At 49.5% G+C, this 17,402-nt stretch overlaps 4 protein-coding genes across 4 annotated transcripts; 1 reads left to right on the top strand and 3 right to left on the bottom strand.

The window, feature by feature from the left end:
* Window positions 2,802–4,564, bottom strand: LOC8084452. Its single transcript, XM_002453043.2, has one exon. It carries the CDS (start codon window positions 4,465–4,467, stop codon window positions 3,100–3,102), a length of 1,368 nt encoding a protein of 455 aa, XP_002453088.1. The 5' UTR covers window positions 4,468–4,564; the 3' UTR covers window positions 2,802–3,099.
* On the bottom strand, window positions 5,996–8,371 carry LOC8084451. Its single transcript, XM_002453042.2, has one exon. It carries the CDS (start codon window positions 7,612–7,614, stop codon window positions 6,166–6,168), a length of 1,449 nt encoding a protein of 482 aa, XP_002453087.2. The 5' UTR covers window positions 7,615–8,371; the 3' UTR covers window positions 5,996–6,165.
* On the bottom strand, window positions 9,624–11,896 carry LOC8055352. The gene is made up of 2 exons (XM_002453041.2): window positions 11,206–11,896; window positions 9,624–10,616 (listed from the first exon to the last, which is right to left on the bottom strand). The coding sequence occupies exons 1-2, from the start codon at window positions 11,745–11,747 to the stop codon at window positions 9,893–9,895; spliced, it is 1,266 nt and encodes a 421-aa protein (XP_002453086.1). The 5' UTR covers window positions 11,748–11,896; the 3' UTR covers window positions 9,624–9,892.
* Window positions 13,685–17,247, top strand: LOC8055351 (NF-X1-type zinc finger protein NFXL1). The gene has a single exon (XM_002454778.2). The coding sequence runs from the start codon at window positions 13,745–13,747 to the stop codon at window positions 17,012–17,014; it is 3,270 nt and encodes a 1,089-aa protein (XP_002454823.2). The 5' UTR covers window positions 13,685–13,744; the 3' UTR covers window positions 17,015–17,247.

The following is a 17,402-nucleotide window of genomic DNA, read 5'->3' as shown; positions in this document are numbered from 1 at the left end:
AAACGTATGCATGGAGTCTTAAATATAAACAAAAATAAAAACTAATTACACAGTTTGGTCGAAATTTACGAGACGAATCTTTTGAGTCTAGTTAGTCTATAATTGGATAATAATTACCATAAACAAACGAAAGTGCTACAGTGTCGCGAAAACATTTCGCCAGGGAACTAAACAAGGCCTTAGTGTAGTTAGTGGCTTGTGTGGTGTTGTGACTTAGACTACAAATAACTTGCTACTAGATTTGTGGAGGGCTTGCTTGGGTGTTGAGGCAACAAACTTTTGTTGTTGCCCTGATCTTGTTGTCTTGTGTGTCTTAGGTCAGTCTCAATAGTGTTTTATCATAGTTTCGTAGACATTAAATATATTGATGTGTTACCGTATTAATGAAGAGAGAGATGATAAGAGTTTTGTAGGAGTAGAGAGAGTTTATGGGAATGAAACTCTTCTACACTATTTTTAAGATACGGATGTGTTGGAAACTGGTTCATAAAACCCTCACTAAGGATGGCCTTATGGCTGGTTGCTAAATCTGCAGTCAATAACTGTTTAGTTTATTGCTAGATAAATTGATCTTTGGATTTTAAGTGTACTATTACCAGTGAACCTAGTGATGCCTTGTTTATTTCACGAAAAGAAAATTTTTAATGTCACATTAGATATGTCGGAAGGATGTTTAGTTTTAGTGTACTATCACTTATATCATAGAAATAGAAATATAAGTGATTAGATATTACGTATGCATTATTTAGAGCACAGTTACAACTTGCAAGGCATCTCCAACAAATTTCTAAATGAACTTGCTATTCCTTGCTTATTTAGCAAAACTAGAAAATAGGCACTCTAATAGTTTGGGAAATGGGTTGCCATCTTTTGGCAACTTGCTATCGAGCAGCACCGCGCGCGCATATTTACGCGTAGCCGAGTGACTTGTCATCGCGCGCGTATATAGCTGTTCCGTACATGCAGTGGCTACTTTTTCTCCCGCTCATGTTGGTTGTGGGCCTTCTTTTTAAGTTACCAGATCCAATTGGCAAACTATTGAAGATAGAAAAAAAATCTCACTTGCCATATATTTTAACAAGTTACCAAATCACAAAATTTAGTAAGTGAGTTTTACCAAACTGTTGGAGTTGGAGATGCTCGACCTATACCATTCTTATGTAAGTAATCATCCTGTGGAAGCAATTCGATCGTCGTGCTGTTGAAGGCATGCATGCATACTTGGATCAATATATAATCTATCACCGATCGAGAGAAATAAAAGAAAACCAATAAATCTCACTGCATGCGGCAACAATTAAGTCTCTTGCATTGGTAGCTAGCCATCAGGTTAGGTTTATTCAATAGCTACAGCTAGAATAACATTGCACTTAACTTTTAGTATAGGCGAGATGAGAGAAGAATCGCTATCTATCTAGCTGGGCAGAGTAATCATGAATAAATCGTAGAAGTAGTAGAACCATCATCACCGTCGGGGCCGGGGACGACTGTCCTCCTTGGCGGCGGCGGCGGCGGCGGCGTCGTAATGGCGCAGGACCTCCCTGGCGCCCTCCTGCGACCACGCGTACAGCTTGGAGAAGAGGCGGTCGCTCTTCCTGATTTCGTCGGCGCCAGCCTGCGTGATGAGGCTGCGATCAGACAGAAACCACCTCTCGGATAAGGGGTTGTAGCCACTACTCGCGGCGAAGGAGCGGAGCATCTTAACGTCGGCCTTGGACACGAGCAGCAGGTCGCCCACCGCCACCACCTCCTCCTCCTGCTCGTCCTCGTATAGCAGGCCCGGTGTGATGAACGGTACCACGGGCACACGAGAAGTAACAGGGTGGAAGGAGGCGACACTGGCAGCGAACTCGTCGATCATCTTGTCAGTACGCTTCATGTCCTCATCGAACCTCGCGGCGTCCTCGGTGGTGTACTCCGTCAGGACTCTGGGTAGCACCGTCGCCATGGCCGCCATCTCGTCCGTCATCCATGGCACTGGCAGCTGCCGGGGCTTCTTCTTCTTCTCCTCCTCCTCCTCCTCCTCCTGATGATGATCGTCGTCGTCCTCGTCGTGCGACTGTGGACGACGGTGACGCTTATTCGGCCCCATGGGCACCTGCTCCTGCTGGACCCCCATCAACATGCAAGAACTACACAACGATCGATCGCCGCTCTAGCTGCCCTTGCCTCCGATCGATTCCTTCTCGATCTTCTGCCGTCCTTCGATCGATACTCCTTGGCAAGGCCGAGGCCCAGGGCCAGGCCATTAATATTTATATATAGGCCGCCGGGCCAGCAACAGAGTTGGGTTCCGACTTCCGATCGAGACGGTCGTTGATAGTCGGTTCCAATTCGAAATCGGATCAAATCACTCTCAATAATCCAATTCAAAATCGGATGAAATCGTTTATCTTGCTTCAGACTTGCAAGTTGCAATCTTGCATGGTTGCCCTTTCAGAGGCAGTAGCGCATGGACGAAACCGTTCTTGCAACACATCTCTCTGAAACAATTGAAACACTAGAAATGTACACTTGAAACATATACTTTCAACGAAACATGTGAGCTCGGTGATGAATATATAAAAATTGTGAAATAAATACCGTAGCATTTTTGTTTATATTTTGACAAACATTGTTCAATTATGGACTAACTATATGCTCAAAAGATTCACCTCGTAAATTCTATGTAAATTGTGTAATTAGTTATTTTTTATCTATATTTAATACTCTATATGCATTTGTGCAAGATTCGGTGTGACGAAAAATCTAGAAAAATTTTACAAAATTTCTAGGAAATAAACAAGGCATGCTAGTAAGTATGTATTATGTCATTAACAGACAATATTCGATTATTAGTTCATTATAGTACTTACTATATACTCAAGTAATCCAGCTACGGTACATAGAGAGACGGAGAGAGTAGTAGGCAGCAGAGCAGGCAAACAAAAACCAATACAGTACACATACATATGCTGTACGTACGTACGTACGTACGTACATTATTTTTAGCCATTATAAATACTCCAGTACATACGCACCACATACGAATGCGCATGGAATCGAATCGGGATGGACGATGACGATGCGCCATGCATGCATGCATCTCCCCAGACTGGATCAGTTGCGGTTGGCGACGCCTTGGACGAGTCCGAGGTTGATGATGCCCCATGCGGTGCGCGGCCAGGTGCCGGTGCCGCGGCGGGCCTTGTCCCCCATGAGCCGCCCCCACGACACCCACCCTTCCCACGACATGCGCTTGTCCCAGCTGCTCCCCCACTGCAGCAGCAGCCGCACCCCGCGCGCCGCCGCCGCCGCCGCCTCCGCGTACCTGCCGCCGTTCAGGAGCACCTGCGCCAGCACCAGGTGCGGCTCCCCCACCAAGGGGTTCTTCGCGATGCTCTCCCGCAGCAGCGCCTCCGGATCCTTCCTCTTGTCGTCCTTGGTGCTGCTGGTGATGGCCTCCCAGTAGAGGTCCCTCGCCGCCTTCTGCTCCCCGGGGTCCAGCACCCGGCTGCACCGCTCGAACACCGGCGGGATCACCAGCTCGCCCACAGCCGCCACGTCGTCGTCGTCATGCTGCTGCTCTCCTATGGCCATGATGAGCTGCTCGTCCCTGGCGATGAGGCCGTAGAGCGCCGCCAGCCTGGACATGGCGCTGACCCAGAGCCCCGGCTTGCCGGTGCCGGGCCACAGCGCGGCCCAGTTGTCGCCGCGGAACTCGAGGCGGCCGTCATCGTTGTCGAACAGATCGTCCTGGTAGTCCGTGTACTGGTCGCTGAAGTCGGCCACGGTCATGAGCAGGAACGCCGCCACCACCCGGCGCGACAGCCGCACGGGCTCCCCGGTCCGGATGTGACTGACCACCACGCCCTCGGCCGGCACCACGGACCGGAGCTTCTGCCGCCACGGCGACATCGTCGTCAGCAAGCCGCCCGGCTGCTGGGCGATCTCGGCCTCGGCCTCGGCGGCGGCGAGGTGGTCCCTCAGCTCCTGGTCCGTGTACCGTGGCTGGAGCTGCTGGAACACGAGGTGGTGCCTGGGGACGACGCAGAAGAGGTGGACGAGGCGCTCGGCGTCGGCGCCGATGATGCCCCTCACCTGGGCGCGGCCGGTGTCGGGCTGGAAGATGGCGAGGTCGACGTAGGAGTTGGAGTAGGAGGAGTGGAAGAGGCCGCAGCGCGCCACGGCGTCGGACGCGCCCCACAGGCGGAGGATCCGGTACACGTCCTCCAGGTGCGCCAGGAACGTGCCGTGCTTGTGGTAGCACTCGCCGGCGCCCGCCGCGCGCAGCACCGCCACCAGGGATGGCAGCTCCGGGTCCTCCGCCGAACCCAGCTCGCCACGGAGGAAGGGACGAGCGGCGTCAAGCAGGGACGACACGGCCTCCCACTCCGACTCAGTGTGCTGCGGCTGCTCCGAGTACTCCTCCCTGCTGGAGTTGTTGGCGCCGCCGTTCATCATCTTGGTCTTGGTGGCGGCGGCCATGGTGGATGGATCGACGATGAGACGCCTAGCCGTGGATGCCTGGATGGATGCTGGCAGAGTGTGAGTGATCAGTGCGCCGCCGCTCAACTGAATGACGATGGAGATATAGGCCGAAGACGAAGCCTTTTGGACACTTTGTCTTGGAGGCACGTACTCTCTAGTCAGATTGTTATTACTACGTACCATGCATACCCTGCTGGCTGGCTACCCATACCACGTGTCGATGCATTGTTGTTGAGTAGTACGTACGTGTTTGTACGCAACGTGCCACCCTGCAGGTAGCCGCTCGTGATCGACGATACTACGTACTGAGACGATCCGGATGACACCGATCGATGGGCCTTGGTAGCTAGCTAGCTCTAGCTATATATGTCATCGCTGATAGCATCAAGACATATCATCATACATGCATGCATGCTGCCAAATGCCAATGCAGCTGATGATGTACAACGCTTGTACAGTAGTTGGTGGCACGCCGCCGATACAGGACCATAGTACGTACGTACTTATACCAGCTAGGGCCCAGCTTCTTGTGTCCTCTTCTCTCTCTCTCTCTCTCCTCTTCTTTACAGTGTTTTTTTTTTCTTTTCTTAGGAACTCTTTTCCTTACAGATTTGATAGACATCACATCTGGTGTGGTGGAGTGGCAGCCCACAGAAATTATGGGCCCTTATGATTGACAGCCCATTGGATGCCGTCCTGGCCTGCCTTGCGCTTTCATCAGCCTGGCTGTAACAAACGAGAACGCCCTCCCATCCTCGCAAGTCCCAAGGCCGGAGGCTCGCGAGCGCGCCGCCGCCGACACGCCGGCCGCCGCTCCACAACACATACCAACAGGAGCAGAGCAGGTGACTATGACGACTCCTCCTTATTTTAATCGCAAATGGTTCTCTCCATTCTCCTATCACAATCAGAATCAGAATCTATCAACCGGCGGTGACTCTTTCTGCGCGCGGGCGTGCATATGCATTGGGGACGGATGGATCGGACAACTAGTGGCTTGACTTCATCCTCGCACTAACCTGCTGGTTCAAGCGCCAGCCATGGAAACAGCTTGTTATCAGTCCTCACCTGCTTCTTCACATCACAGGTTCGATTGCTATGTTGTGACTAATATATGTTTTTTTCCCTTCCTTTCAAATCATATCTTGTCCCAGTATATCTTACTTTTACTTATCTTCTAAATAAACCGGTCTCCCAGAAACATGGTTACCCAAGATGCATGCATGCATGCAATGCAATCAAAATGACTGTCTCGCTGCTTCTGTTTTCATCGTCAGTGTGATATAGTACATCAGATGGTTTTGCTCAACCATTTTCCAGGGCTAATAATACCATCTGAAAGTATTATACGTATTTTCCATTTCATATGCGCTCCCATCCCATCCTATGCTGTGATATCTTCATTAAGCCGTATGTATATGGCTTTCAGTGTTCATTCATATTGCTTCAACTACTTCAGACTAGAATTTATAAGGAACTTGCATCCATTCAGTGATGTTCGAAATCGCAACTGGGGCTCACCTCAGACAATAGGGCCAAACAACGTTTGCCACTCACTCTTATTAAGATGGGCTAATGGTGCCTAACATTATTCCTTTTTTCCCCCCCTTCAGACAAGGGCATGACATGCTGCCCACAATTATTCGTTACTACTGCATTATTACCTTACCACAATACTACTGATGTTCTGACTGCTCATTTCACAAGCCCCAGGTTGATGATGCCTGCTGCAGTATGAGGCCACTCATTCTCCTTGGCCTTGTCCAGCATCACCCTGCCCCAAGACACCCAGGATTCCCATGTCATCCTTTTGTCCCAGCTGATGCCCCATTCCAGCAGCAACTTGAGCCCTTCCTCGGCCTCTTCCTTCGCCTCTGCGTACCTCTCCATGTTGAGATACACCTGTGCAGCAACCAGGCGAGGCTCTCCTACAAACGGGTTCTTCTGAATACTCTCCAACAGGACCTTCTCCACTTTCTCCCAGTCTCTTTCCTTCCTGTCATCACTGCATATGGCCTCCCAGTAAAGGTCCCTCGCAGCTATTTGCTCCTTGGGATCCAGCACCTTGGTGCAGTAGTTGAAGACCGGCGGGATCACCAGCATGATTTCTTCGTCTCGGTCGAGCCGGATAGTCTCTCCCATCTTGTTCCTCTCCTGAGTGTAAAGCTCTTCCTCTCTAATGATGAGGTTGTACAGAACTCCCAGCCTTGATGCTGCATTCATCCAGAGACCGGGCTTGCAAGTTCCTGGCCACAGAGCACCCCAGTTGTCGCCGCGGAACTCCAGCCGGCCATTCTCGTTATCATACAGCTTGTCTTGGTAGTCAATGTACTGGTCGCAGATGTCGGCGATAGTCATCAGAACAAAGAGTGCTATGATCCTGCGTGAAAGTGATATGGGTTCACCAGTTTTGAAGTGCCTTGCTTCCATGCCCTTTGGTGGAAGAAGCTTGCAGATCTTCTCGCGCCATGCCTCAGAGGCGTCAAATGTGCCAGTCTCCCTAGCTGCCTTGATGGACAGGTCAGAGGCAGCTAGGTGATCCCTCAGCTCCGTGTCGGTGTACTGGAAGTGGAGCTCTTCGTGGATGAGCTTGTGGCGCGGGACAGCGCAGAATAGGAAAGCTAGTCGTTCAACTGGTGCACCGATGAGACGCTGCACGTCCTCGCGGGTCGTGCTTGATTCGAAGATGGAGACGTTGACGTATGAATTGGCATACGATGAGTGGAAAAGGCCACATCGAGCAATGTCAGAGGGCGCACCCCACAGTCGGACAATGCGATGGAAATTGAGCAGGTGAGCTAGGAATGCTCCGTTCTTGTGGTGACGCTCACCGGCACCGGCTGAGCGTAGGATGGAGAGAAAGGATGGGATCTCTGGGTCGATTTTCTCTAGCTCACCGCGAAGGAATGGTTGAGCAACTGCAAGGAGGGATGGTAGGTTCTTCCTATGGGTTTTCAGGTCGGTAGAACTGAAACCTTGTTGGGTAGCCATGCTGATGCAAGATTTTGTAGTAGGTGATGATGTCTGAATCTGATAGGGACTTGTGAGGGTGGGTGCGAATTTATAATCCTCTTGGCGTGTTAATCTGTCCAACATAATAATGAAGGCAGTGGTAATCAGGGTGAGTGAACTGGCTATTAACATCTGCCAACTAGGATGCTAGACTTTTCCTCAGGGTAGTTTTGCTATAGACAAATTAGTTGCAACCTCTTTTGTTGATGCTTATGTATGAAGAGAGCATGTTAATACATCCAAGCTTTTCTGGTAGAAGTAATAAGTATGTGGCTGGCGTGTCAATGACTAGGATTTTTGGCCTTTTCTTAGGTTGGTTTTGCTACAGACAAATTACTTTCCACCTTTCTATTCATGTGAAGAGTCTGGATGTGTTAGCAAACCCAACCATTTCCTGATAAAACTAACAAGGATGGTTCATGAAGGGCTTCAAGAGTTTCCAACCAAGATTTTGGATATATTACTGGTCGTTAAGAAGATCTTGTTCTTTGATTCTTTCAATAAAAGCTCTAGTTGGTTATTGGAGTTTTCCATGGGTGCGTTGCTATAAGAAAAAAGTAAAAGCTCTAGTTGTTATTGGAGTTTTCCATGGGTATGTTGCTATAAGAAAACTTGGATGCTTGCTTTATCTGTGTTCATCAACATGCATATTAATATTAATATATTAAACTCCATATAGCTCCTGGCATCCGCGAGCTGAGAGTGTTTTTGCTACTGTTTGCCAATCTGGTGCTACCACGTGGCTTTGTGCGTGGTCCGTCCTGACTGATAAAGTGACAATGGTGGTTGTGCGTGGCTCCAAGATTGGCAACAAGGGTGGAATGTTTTGCTATAGATAGACAAGCTAGTTAGCTTTATACTTGATGCCTTGGTGCTTATCTGTGGTGATGCTAATGCAATCAAGGCCTTGTTTAGTTCCGAAAAGTGAAAACTTTTCGGTACTGTAGCACTTTCGTTTGTTTGTGACAAATATTATCCAATCATGGACTAACTAGGATCAAAAGATTCGTCTCGTGATTTGCGGCTAAACTGTGTATTTAGTATTTATTTTTGTCTATATTTAATGTGTCATGCATGTGTCACAAGATTCGATGTGACGGAAAATCTTGAAAACTTTTTGGTTTTCAGGGTGAACTAAACAAGGCCCAACTCTACTCATAAACTGTATGTTGGTACAGTGCAACATATGTTCCCATAGTTGCATACATATATCTTTTGGATCCGAACTCATAAACTGCATTCTTGACCTGTACTTGTATGACTCGGTGAAGAAAAAGTTTGCTCTAGTTAATCGGTAAGTAGAGATGATAGTTGATAGGACATATTGGTTCAGTCAACTACATAACTCATCCTATAAAATCAAAGGCCAATCTGACACATAGACTTGAATAGTGTTTCTTGTATCTTTGGACAACTTTTCCTTGCGTTCTATTGATTGGACTTAGCAAGAACATAGTTCAGCTCTACTGTTACCCCCTTTTCTGTATGGAGTTTGACTCGTACGATACATAATTTAATTTTAAAAAGCCCTAACATCAATAGTTGCTGATTTCCGTTTGGTTTTGAACATACCTTGCTTATACAAGTTTCAAGTCTCAACATCTAATATGTAGTCATCAAGCTTAGGGGCCCAAATGGCAACCTACAGTTTAGATATTCGTGTTGCCTTTTGCGTCTATGCTTGTCTATAGTTTTTAACACATCTAAATTTTTTGGAAGAAATAGACAAGACTACTCTATCTTAAAGAAATGACACGCAGATCTCCTGCTTACTTAGAGAAAAAAGAAGAAGGAGAGAAATGGATAAGACTACTTCATGAACAGCTTCAAGAGTTGCAAACTAGTCATATGCTGGATATCTTTTATGATCGGTGTTTGCTGCAGACAAGTTATGTTTGATGTGCTGATAACACATCTGAATATTTTGTTGTGACCTTTGAGTAGATGATGCATCTTCGTCAATACTAGATCTATAGGATAATTACCAATTTGTTGCATCAAGTGTGAAGACCCAATAGTGCCATAAAGGCTTAATTGTTGTTGAATTAAATCTCAAAAAATTCTTTGCAATTAGCAGTCTCCTTCAGGAACGGAAAAGGAGGAGATATTCCACTTTCAGTCTATCTATACGATGGAATGGGTTATGTTGTTTCACTTCCAGTGCTTTATTTCACATTAATATCTGAATATCCAAGTACAAGCGGCGGCTGAACTAAATTAGGTAAGATGAACCTATGAATAGACTAGTTTCCTTATTTTCTAGCATAGTCCATTTTGACTGACCATGGGTTTATTATTTCGTACAAATACAGCAGGTGATATACATATTCTGAGAAGATGACATGTCGGATCAGCATCGGCAGCTGCAGCCTACATAACCATCCATCCGCCATTTGGGGATGAGTCCTGATCATTTGACAAGCCCTAGGTTGATGATGCCGAATGCAGTATGAGGCCAATCCTTCTCGCTGGCCTTGGTCAGCATCGCCCTGCCCCAAGACACCCACCCCTCCCATGTCATTCTCTTGTCCCAGCTGCTGCCCCACTCCAGCAACAGCTTGAGACCTTCCTCTGCCTGCATCTGCGCATCGCCATACCTCTCCATGTTAAGGTACACCTGTGCAAGCACCAAGTGTGGTTCTCCTACAAATGGGTTCTTGGCAATGCTCTGCTGAAGGAGCTCCTCCACTTTGAGCCAGTCTGACGCCTCATCGCCGCTGCATACTGCCTCCCAGTAGAGGTCTCGTGCCACCTTCTGGTCATCAGCGTTGAGCACTTTGGTGCAGCCTTTGAACACCGGGGGGATCACCAGGTCGATGTCCTCATCTCGTCCAGCAGAGCCATTGCTTCCTTGTCGGCTGATGCCATGTGCTCGTTGCGTGATGTATATCTCCTCCTCGCGGATGATTAAGGTGTAGAGTGCGCCCATGCGGGAGCTAGAGGTGACCCAGAGGCCAGGCTTGCCGGTGCCAGGCCAGAGGGAGGTCCAGGTGTTGCCACTGAACTCGAGGCGGCCGTTGGTGTTGTCGAAGAGGCGGTCCTGCCAGTCGAAGAGCTGGTCACTGAAGTCTGCTATGGTCATGAGGAGGAACGTTGCTGCTATGCGCCTGGATAGCGCCACATCCTCTCCTGTCCTGCAGTACAAAGATGCAATTCAGGTCTGCCGTCTTCAAACTGAAACGCCACAGACTTGTAGACTTGAGACTCATTGTTAAGAGGTTTCATAAACTAGCTAGGTAGTCTCTGTTACTTTTCAACCAAACTAGATAAGGTCTGGTTTGGTATGTATTGTATTGTGTATTGTTTGGTTACAAGATAGGTCCTATAAAACAAGTACTGCAACTGTAAATGATCAATAAGAAGACCTCAATTGTGGGGTTACAATATATCACCTCATCATGATATATATACTATTGGTGAGTTTGATGTCTGATTCGGTCTGTGAGCATGCTTTACATACGGAGTACATACAAACAACAATGGAAAAGAAGGAAAGAAAGAAAAAGTCTGAAGCTACTGTCCACATTTTGCTTGCATAGATTATTTTTCACCTAGTGGGTGGGTGGAGCATAATATGATTGCTGCCCGTTTGTGAGCTGCTCGTGCTCGTGCTCGTTGCTGGGATTCCATTTATCATCTATGCAATTGTTGATGAAGCAATATAGATAGAGTGAACTGTTTTGGATGGCACAGAAACTCCAGTGACACGGTAGTAGTAAGTACCTGATGTGCTTGACCGTGATGCCGTCGGGCGGGATGAGGCGCTGGATCTTGCGCCTCCACGGCTGGGCGTCGTCGAACACGCCGCGGCGGGCGTCCCGGAGCGACGCCTCGGAGCTGGCGAGGTCGTCGACGAGGTCCTGGTCGGAGTAGTGGAAGAGCAGGTCGTCGTGGACGAGCTTCTGCCTGGGGACGACGCAGAAGAGGTGGACGAGGCGCTCGGCGTCCGCGCCGACGACGGCGGCGACGTGGGCGCGGCCGGTGTCCGGCTGGAAGATGGCGAGGTTGACGTAGGAGTTGGAGTAGGCGGAGTGGTAGAGGCCGCAGCGCGCCACCGCATCGGGCGCGCCCCACAGGCGGAGGATCCGGTGCACGTCCAGTAGGTGCGCCAGGAAGGTGCCGTGCTTGTGCCAGCACTCGCCGGCGCCCGCGGCGCGCAGCACGGCGGCGAGGCCCGGCAGCGCCGGGTCCACCTCCGCCTCCTCCCCGCGCAGGAACGGGCGCGCCGCCGCCAGCGCATCGGCCAGGGACCGCGACGGCGGCATGGTGGCTGTGTAGTTGTGGAGATGGTGATCACCACCGGACCCAGGGGAGTGGGGAGGGAGGAGGAGCAGAGCAGAGCAGATACAAGAGGTGGTTGTAGGTAGGCAACTTGGACACCCCCACTCCACCTCAACCAAACCAGCGGTGACCATTTCAGTTCAGTGCCGAGTGAGCAGCATACATAGACACGGTGGAAAAGACGAGATTTGGCGGGTGTTGTGTTAAAGTTCAACGTGTAATATAGTATTTTTGTTTTATTTGTTTACTAATTAGATTTAAAAGATTTATCTCACAAATTATTCTCTAGCTGTATTTTTAGTTTCTAAATATCCCATGCTGACCCCTATATGGCTCTACTTGATCCATTTGATAATCTTGCAATAAGCAATTTATCTTTATGCGGTAGAAGTTTTGCTTGCTACATGCTCAATTTACCTCACAGGCTCATATAATGATATATGAATACGATGCACACACACGTCCATGAGATTCATGCGCGTATGCTCGCTACATGCTCGATGTTTTGTCTCTGAGATCTTTAAGCATACAACACTCGATCACCAAATTGCTACATAGATCATGTGGCATATTTGATCACAACAACATGCAAAATTTAAATGCTACTGATAGCCTATGAAACAGTAAGATAAAATTGTGTATTGAGAGAGTCAGTTTCATTTTCCGTTTCAAAGCTATTGACTTGGTAGTCTTAGAAACCAAGCCATGAAACCTTGAATTGAGATCGGTCTTATATAGTATGCATATGTATGTATAAAATGAAATGGCCCGTATTGCCCGAAACCAATCCTTAATGAACAAAATGAATTAAAAAGATTATCATCTGGGCCGAGAATTGAGCGTAAGCGGCAAAACAAACCGTTTGAAGCCTGCTAGTGAAGTGTGGGCCGCTCGCCTTAGACAGCCCTTAGAAGTTAGAATCCCCACGCACCCCCCCCAGATCTTTACATTAGAGCAACTCCAACCCACCTTCTAAACAACTCCCTATTCTAAATCTAGGGATTTGATTCAAAAAAATCAACTCCAACCCACCTCCTACTTGGACTTCCATTTTCCATGCTCTCCTAAATTATAGTTTCAACTCCTCACATCTAGAACCTCCTATCCTACTTGTTTAGGTGGTGGGTTGGAGTTGGGTCTTAATTTGAGCTCCTATTTTTTTTATCATAGCATGTAAATAAAAATTTAAGGGTTTAATTTAGGGACTTGGGTTGGAGTTGCTCGTGTCCACAAAAAAAATGTCTACATAAGTATTAGCTAGCTCTCAAAAATGTTTTTGCATGAGTATTTGGACAGATTTGCAAGTACTCTTATTCTCCAGATTATCTTGACCACCCTAGTTTTTGTTAATACTACAAAATTGATTTGCAAGTCAAATCAGATTTCTATAGAACACTGTTTTTGGCAAAATAATACTGTTAGGCTAGTCTCAACGGGTTTTAAAAGAATTTTATTCACACGTAGCAAATATGGTGACTTGATAACTTATTTATAAAGAGAGATAGAACTCTTCACTGAGACTGTATAAACAATAACAGAGGAGCTAGCAACAAACCTTTGGCCAATACGTTTTGTTGTATATAAATATGCGAGCATGCATCTTTGTTAGTATTATTAGGAAATAAGAGTTTGTTTGCTGGTCTAAAAAATTATGACTGAAAGTATTGTTTAATGATTTATTATGAGAGAAAAATATTGTTGGGCTGATAGAAAAAGTACGGTTTATATTTTCAACTGTCAAAAAAACATCTTGTACGTATATCAAATCTTTTGTATATTCTTTTTTAGAAAAAAAAAACAGGAGGACTTTTTTTCCCAACACATGAAGATGAACCGACGAAGGAGTAGAGAACGGGAGGCCCACTTGTGAGCCACGTGTGCTTCTGGAACCAATATACCCGGCGTGGCGTCCCGGCCGCCTCCGTCCCCTTCCACACCGAACCGAACCACGTCTTCCACCACTATCCGCCGCCGTAACCGTATGCCGCCCTCCTCGGATCGCCGCCGCGGGGGTGGACCCGTGGCCACCGCCTCCCGCATGTGGCGCCCCCGCTACGCCGCTCCCGCCCCCGACGGCGCCGCCCCGATCCTGCCCATCCCTACGCCCGCCCCGGAGGCCCGCCCGCGCCACCGCCGCCCCAATCACGGCAACAACGGGGACAATCGCCGCCCCGCCCCGTCTCAGGAGCAGAACGGCGACGCAGGACACCATCGCCACGGCGCGCCAACGGAGAGGCCCGCCGCCGCTGCCCGCGAGACTCGGGCCGACGGGGCGGTGCCGCAGCTGGTGCAGGAGATCCAGGACAAGCTCGCCCGCGGCGCGGTGGAGTGCATGATCTGCTACGACATGGTGCGGCGGTCGGCGCCCGTCTGGTCCTGCGGCAGCTGCTTCTCCATATTCCACCTCCCCTGCATCCGCAAGTGGGTGCGCTCCCCGGCCTCCGCCGCCGACGCATCCCCGGCAGCAGCAGACCCCGCCTCCGCTTCACCCTCCTGGCGCTGCCCGGGGTGCCAGTTCGTCTACGCCACCCCCGCCCGCGACCTCGCCTACACCTGCTTCTGCGGCCGCCGGAGAGATCCCCCCAACGACCACTTCCTCACGCCCCACTCCTGCGGCGAGCCCTGCTCCAGGCCTCTCGAGAGGGCGGAACCGCCGGGCGCTAAGGGGGAGGACGCTGACGCCACCAGGTGCCCGCACGTCTGCGTCCTTCAGTGCCACCCGGGACCGTGCCCGCCCTGCAAAGCATTCGCTCCGGATCGGCCCTGCCCCTGCGGGAAGCAGATCATCGTGCGGCGGTGTGCGGACCGGAGCACTCCTGTCACCTGCGGCCGCCCTTGCCAACAGATGCTGACCTGCAGAAGGCATCGCTGCGAGAAGGTTTGCCACACTGGTTCTTGCGGGGATTGCGATGTTCTCATCTCTGCGCGGTGCTTCTGCGGCAAGAAGAACGAGGCATTGCTATGTGGAGACATGGTGGTAAAGGGGAAGCTGTCCGAGGAGGACGGCCTGTTTTCTTGCAGTGAGGTGTGTGGCCGCACACTTGCCTGTGGCAATCATGCCTGCAAGGATATGTGCCACCCAGGGTCTTGTGGGGAGTGCGAGCTCATGCCAGGGAAGGTCACTACATGCCATTGCGGCAAGACAAGGCTGCAGGAGACGAGGGCAAGCTGCTTGGACGCAATCCCCACCTGCGACAAGATATGCGATAAGAAACTGACATGTGGGGTGCATAGGTGCAAGGTCAACTGCCATGATGGAGAATGCCCGCCTTGCTTAGTGCGCGTTGAGCAGAAGTGCCGTTGTGGCTCGTCAGCTCAGATGGTGGAGTGCTATAAGGTCTCAATGGAAGAGTTCCGCTGCAACAAGCCTTGTGGCTGCAAGAAGAACTGTGGGAGGCATCGTTGCAGTGAGCTCTGTTGTCCACTGTCTAGAAAATTTGCACAGCTTGAAGGTGGCGACTGGGATCCCCATCTCTGCCAGATATCATGTGGCAAGAAGCTCCGTTGTGGGCAGCATTCGTGCCAGCTACTCTGCCACAGTGGTCATTGCCCGCCGTGCTTGGAGACTATATTCACTGATCTCACTTGTGCCTGTGGCAGAACTTCTCTCCCACCACCTTTGCCTTGTGGAACACCAACACCATCTTGTTCGCATCAGTGTTCAGTTCCCCAGCCTTGTGGACATCCAGCCTCGCATTCATGCCATTTTGGGGACTGTCCGCCTTGTGTGGTGCCGGTAATGAGAGAATGCATCGGGGGACATGTGATGCTGAGGAACATCCCTTGTGGATCGAAGGATATCAGGTGCAACCAACCATGTGGGAAGAATCGCCAATGTGGAGTCCATGCTTGCAACAGGCCTTGTCATCCTCCCCCTTGTGATCAGCCACCTGCAAATGGAGATGCTAGCTCAAGCTCTGGTGGCAAAGCTTCTTGTGGACAGGTATGTGGTGCCGCAAGGAGAGAATGCAAGCATACATGCACTGCCCCATGCCACCCATCGTCCCAATGCCCAGATTTGAGATGTGAATTCGCTGTGACTATCACCTGTTCTTGTGGACGAATCAATGCAACTGTTCCCTGCGGTGCTGGTGGAGCCTCCATGGGTGATAATTTGTTTGAAGTCTCCATCATCCAGAAGCTGCCAATGCCTCTCCAGCCAGTGGAATCAAATGGGAGAAAGGTGCCTCTTGGGCAGAGGAAGCTTTCTTGTGATGAGGAGTGTGCAAAGATGGAGAAGAAGAGGGTTCTTGCTGAAGCATTTGACATCACCCCACCCAATTTGGATGCATTGCATTTTGGTGAGAATTCAAGTTCATCGGATTTGGTTGCTGACTTGTTCCGGCGTGAGCCGAAGTGGGTGCTGGCTATAGAAGAGAGGTGCAAGTTCCTTGTACTTGGGAAGGTGAGAGGCAGTTCTTCAAGCAATCTGAAATTGCATGTATTTTGTCACATGTTGAAGGACAAGAGAGATGCTATCAGTCTAATTGCAAACCGATGGAAGCTTTCTGTTCAGGTGGCTGGTTGGGAGCCTAAGCATTTTGTTATCATCCATGTCACACCCAAATCGAAACCGCCTGCTCGCATCCTGGGGTCCAAACCAGGTGCACCTGTTACAGCTGCCCATCCTTACTTTGATCCACTGGTTGACATGGATCCGAGGATGGTTGTTGCGATGCTGGACCTGCCACGGGATGCTGATGTCACTGCTCTAGTCCTAAGGTTTGGTGGGGAATGTGAATTGATCTGGCTGAATGACAAGAATGCCATAGCTGTCTTCAATGATCCAACTAGAGCAGCAACAGCACTGAGGCGGCTGGATTATGGGTCTGGTTACCAGGGTGCTGTGATGTTTATGCCAAGCAGTGCCCAGGCATCTTCTTCAGGCAATGTTTGGATTGGAGGGCAGAAGGATGGAGGGCTCGCTGCTAGGAGCAATCCTTGGAAGAAGCCTGCTTCTGCTGAACCTGACATGTCCTCTGGAGACAGGACTGGTGTTGCTGGGCATGCCCCAGCACCAGGATGGAGAGGCGCCAACACTACCTCTCGAGTCATGGAGACTCCAAACCGATGGAATGTTCTGGAATCAGATGCTGCTGCAAGCTCTGTTCCAGGTAACGAGTGGAGGAGGGCTGTTCCATGCACCGATGCTTCATACAGCGCAATACCAAACGCTGGGAATGCTGGGCCATCAGTGACCAAGCTGCAGCCGGATGTGGACGTGGACGACTGGGAAGAAGCTTGTGAATGAGGTGGCATTGGGAAGTTCAGTCCAGATGTTTTTTGTTCTTCTGGGATCTTGTTTTAGTTTAATCTGCTTTGCTTGTAGTGGTACCATGTTGGTACCGAGCCTTTATGTTCTAGGACACATTTTAAAGTAGTTTGGTGATTGCCTGGTAGACTGTTAAGTGTTGAATTTTTTACGCAGGCAAATGAATCTCTGTAAGGCTGCTGCTTATTTTTGCAGGCCTTTTGTTGAGTTGAGAAGAAATTACTATGCCACAAGGTTCCTATCTTTTATTGGTTATTATAGGTTAAAAAACCATCGGATGCAAATTTTTAGTTTTCCTCCCCACGCAACTTCCCAAACCTTCTTGTTTCTTCCCCGCAGGCGCAAACCCCAGGAGACGAGAGGAGAG

The sequence above is a fragment of the Sorghum bicolor genome, chromosome 4 (assembly GCF_000003195.3).
Source record: "Sorghum bicolor cultivar BTx623 chromosome 4, Sorghum_bicolor_NCBIv3, whole genome shotgun sequence".
In the NCBI taxonomy this organism is placed as follows: domain Eukaryota; kingdom Viridiplantae; phylum Streptophyta; class Magnoliopsida; order Poales; family Poaceae; genus Sorghum; species Sorghum bicolor.
The sequence above is the reverse complement of the archived record's forward strand: the minus strand, read 5'-3'. Positions and strand labels throughout refer to the sequence as shown.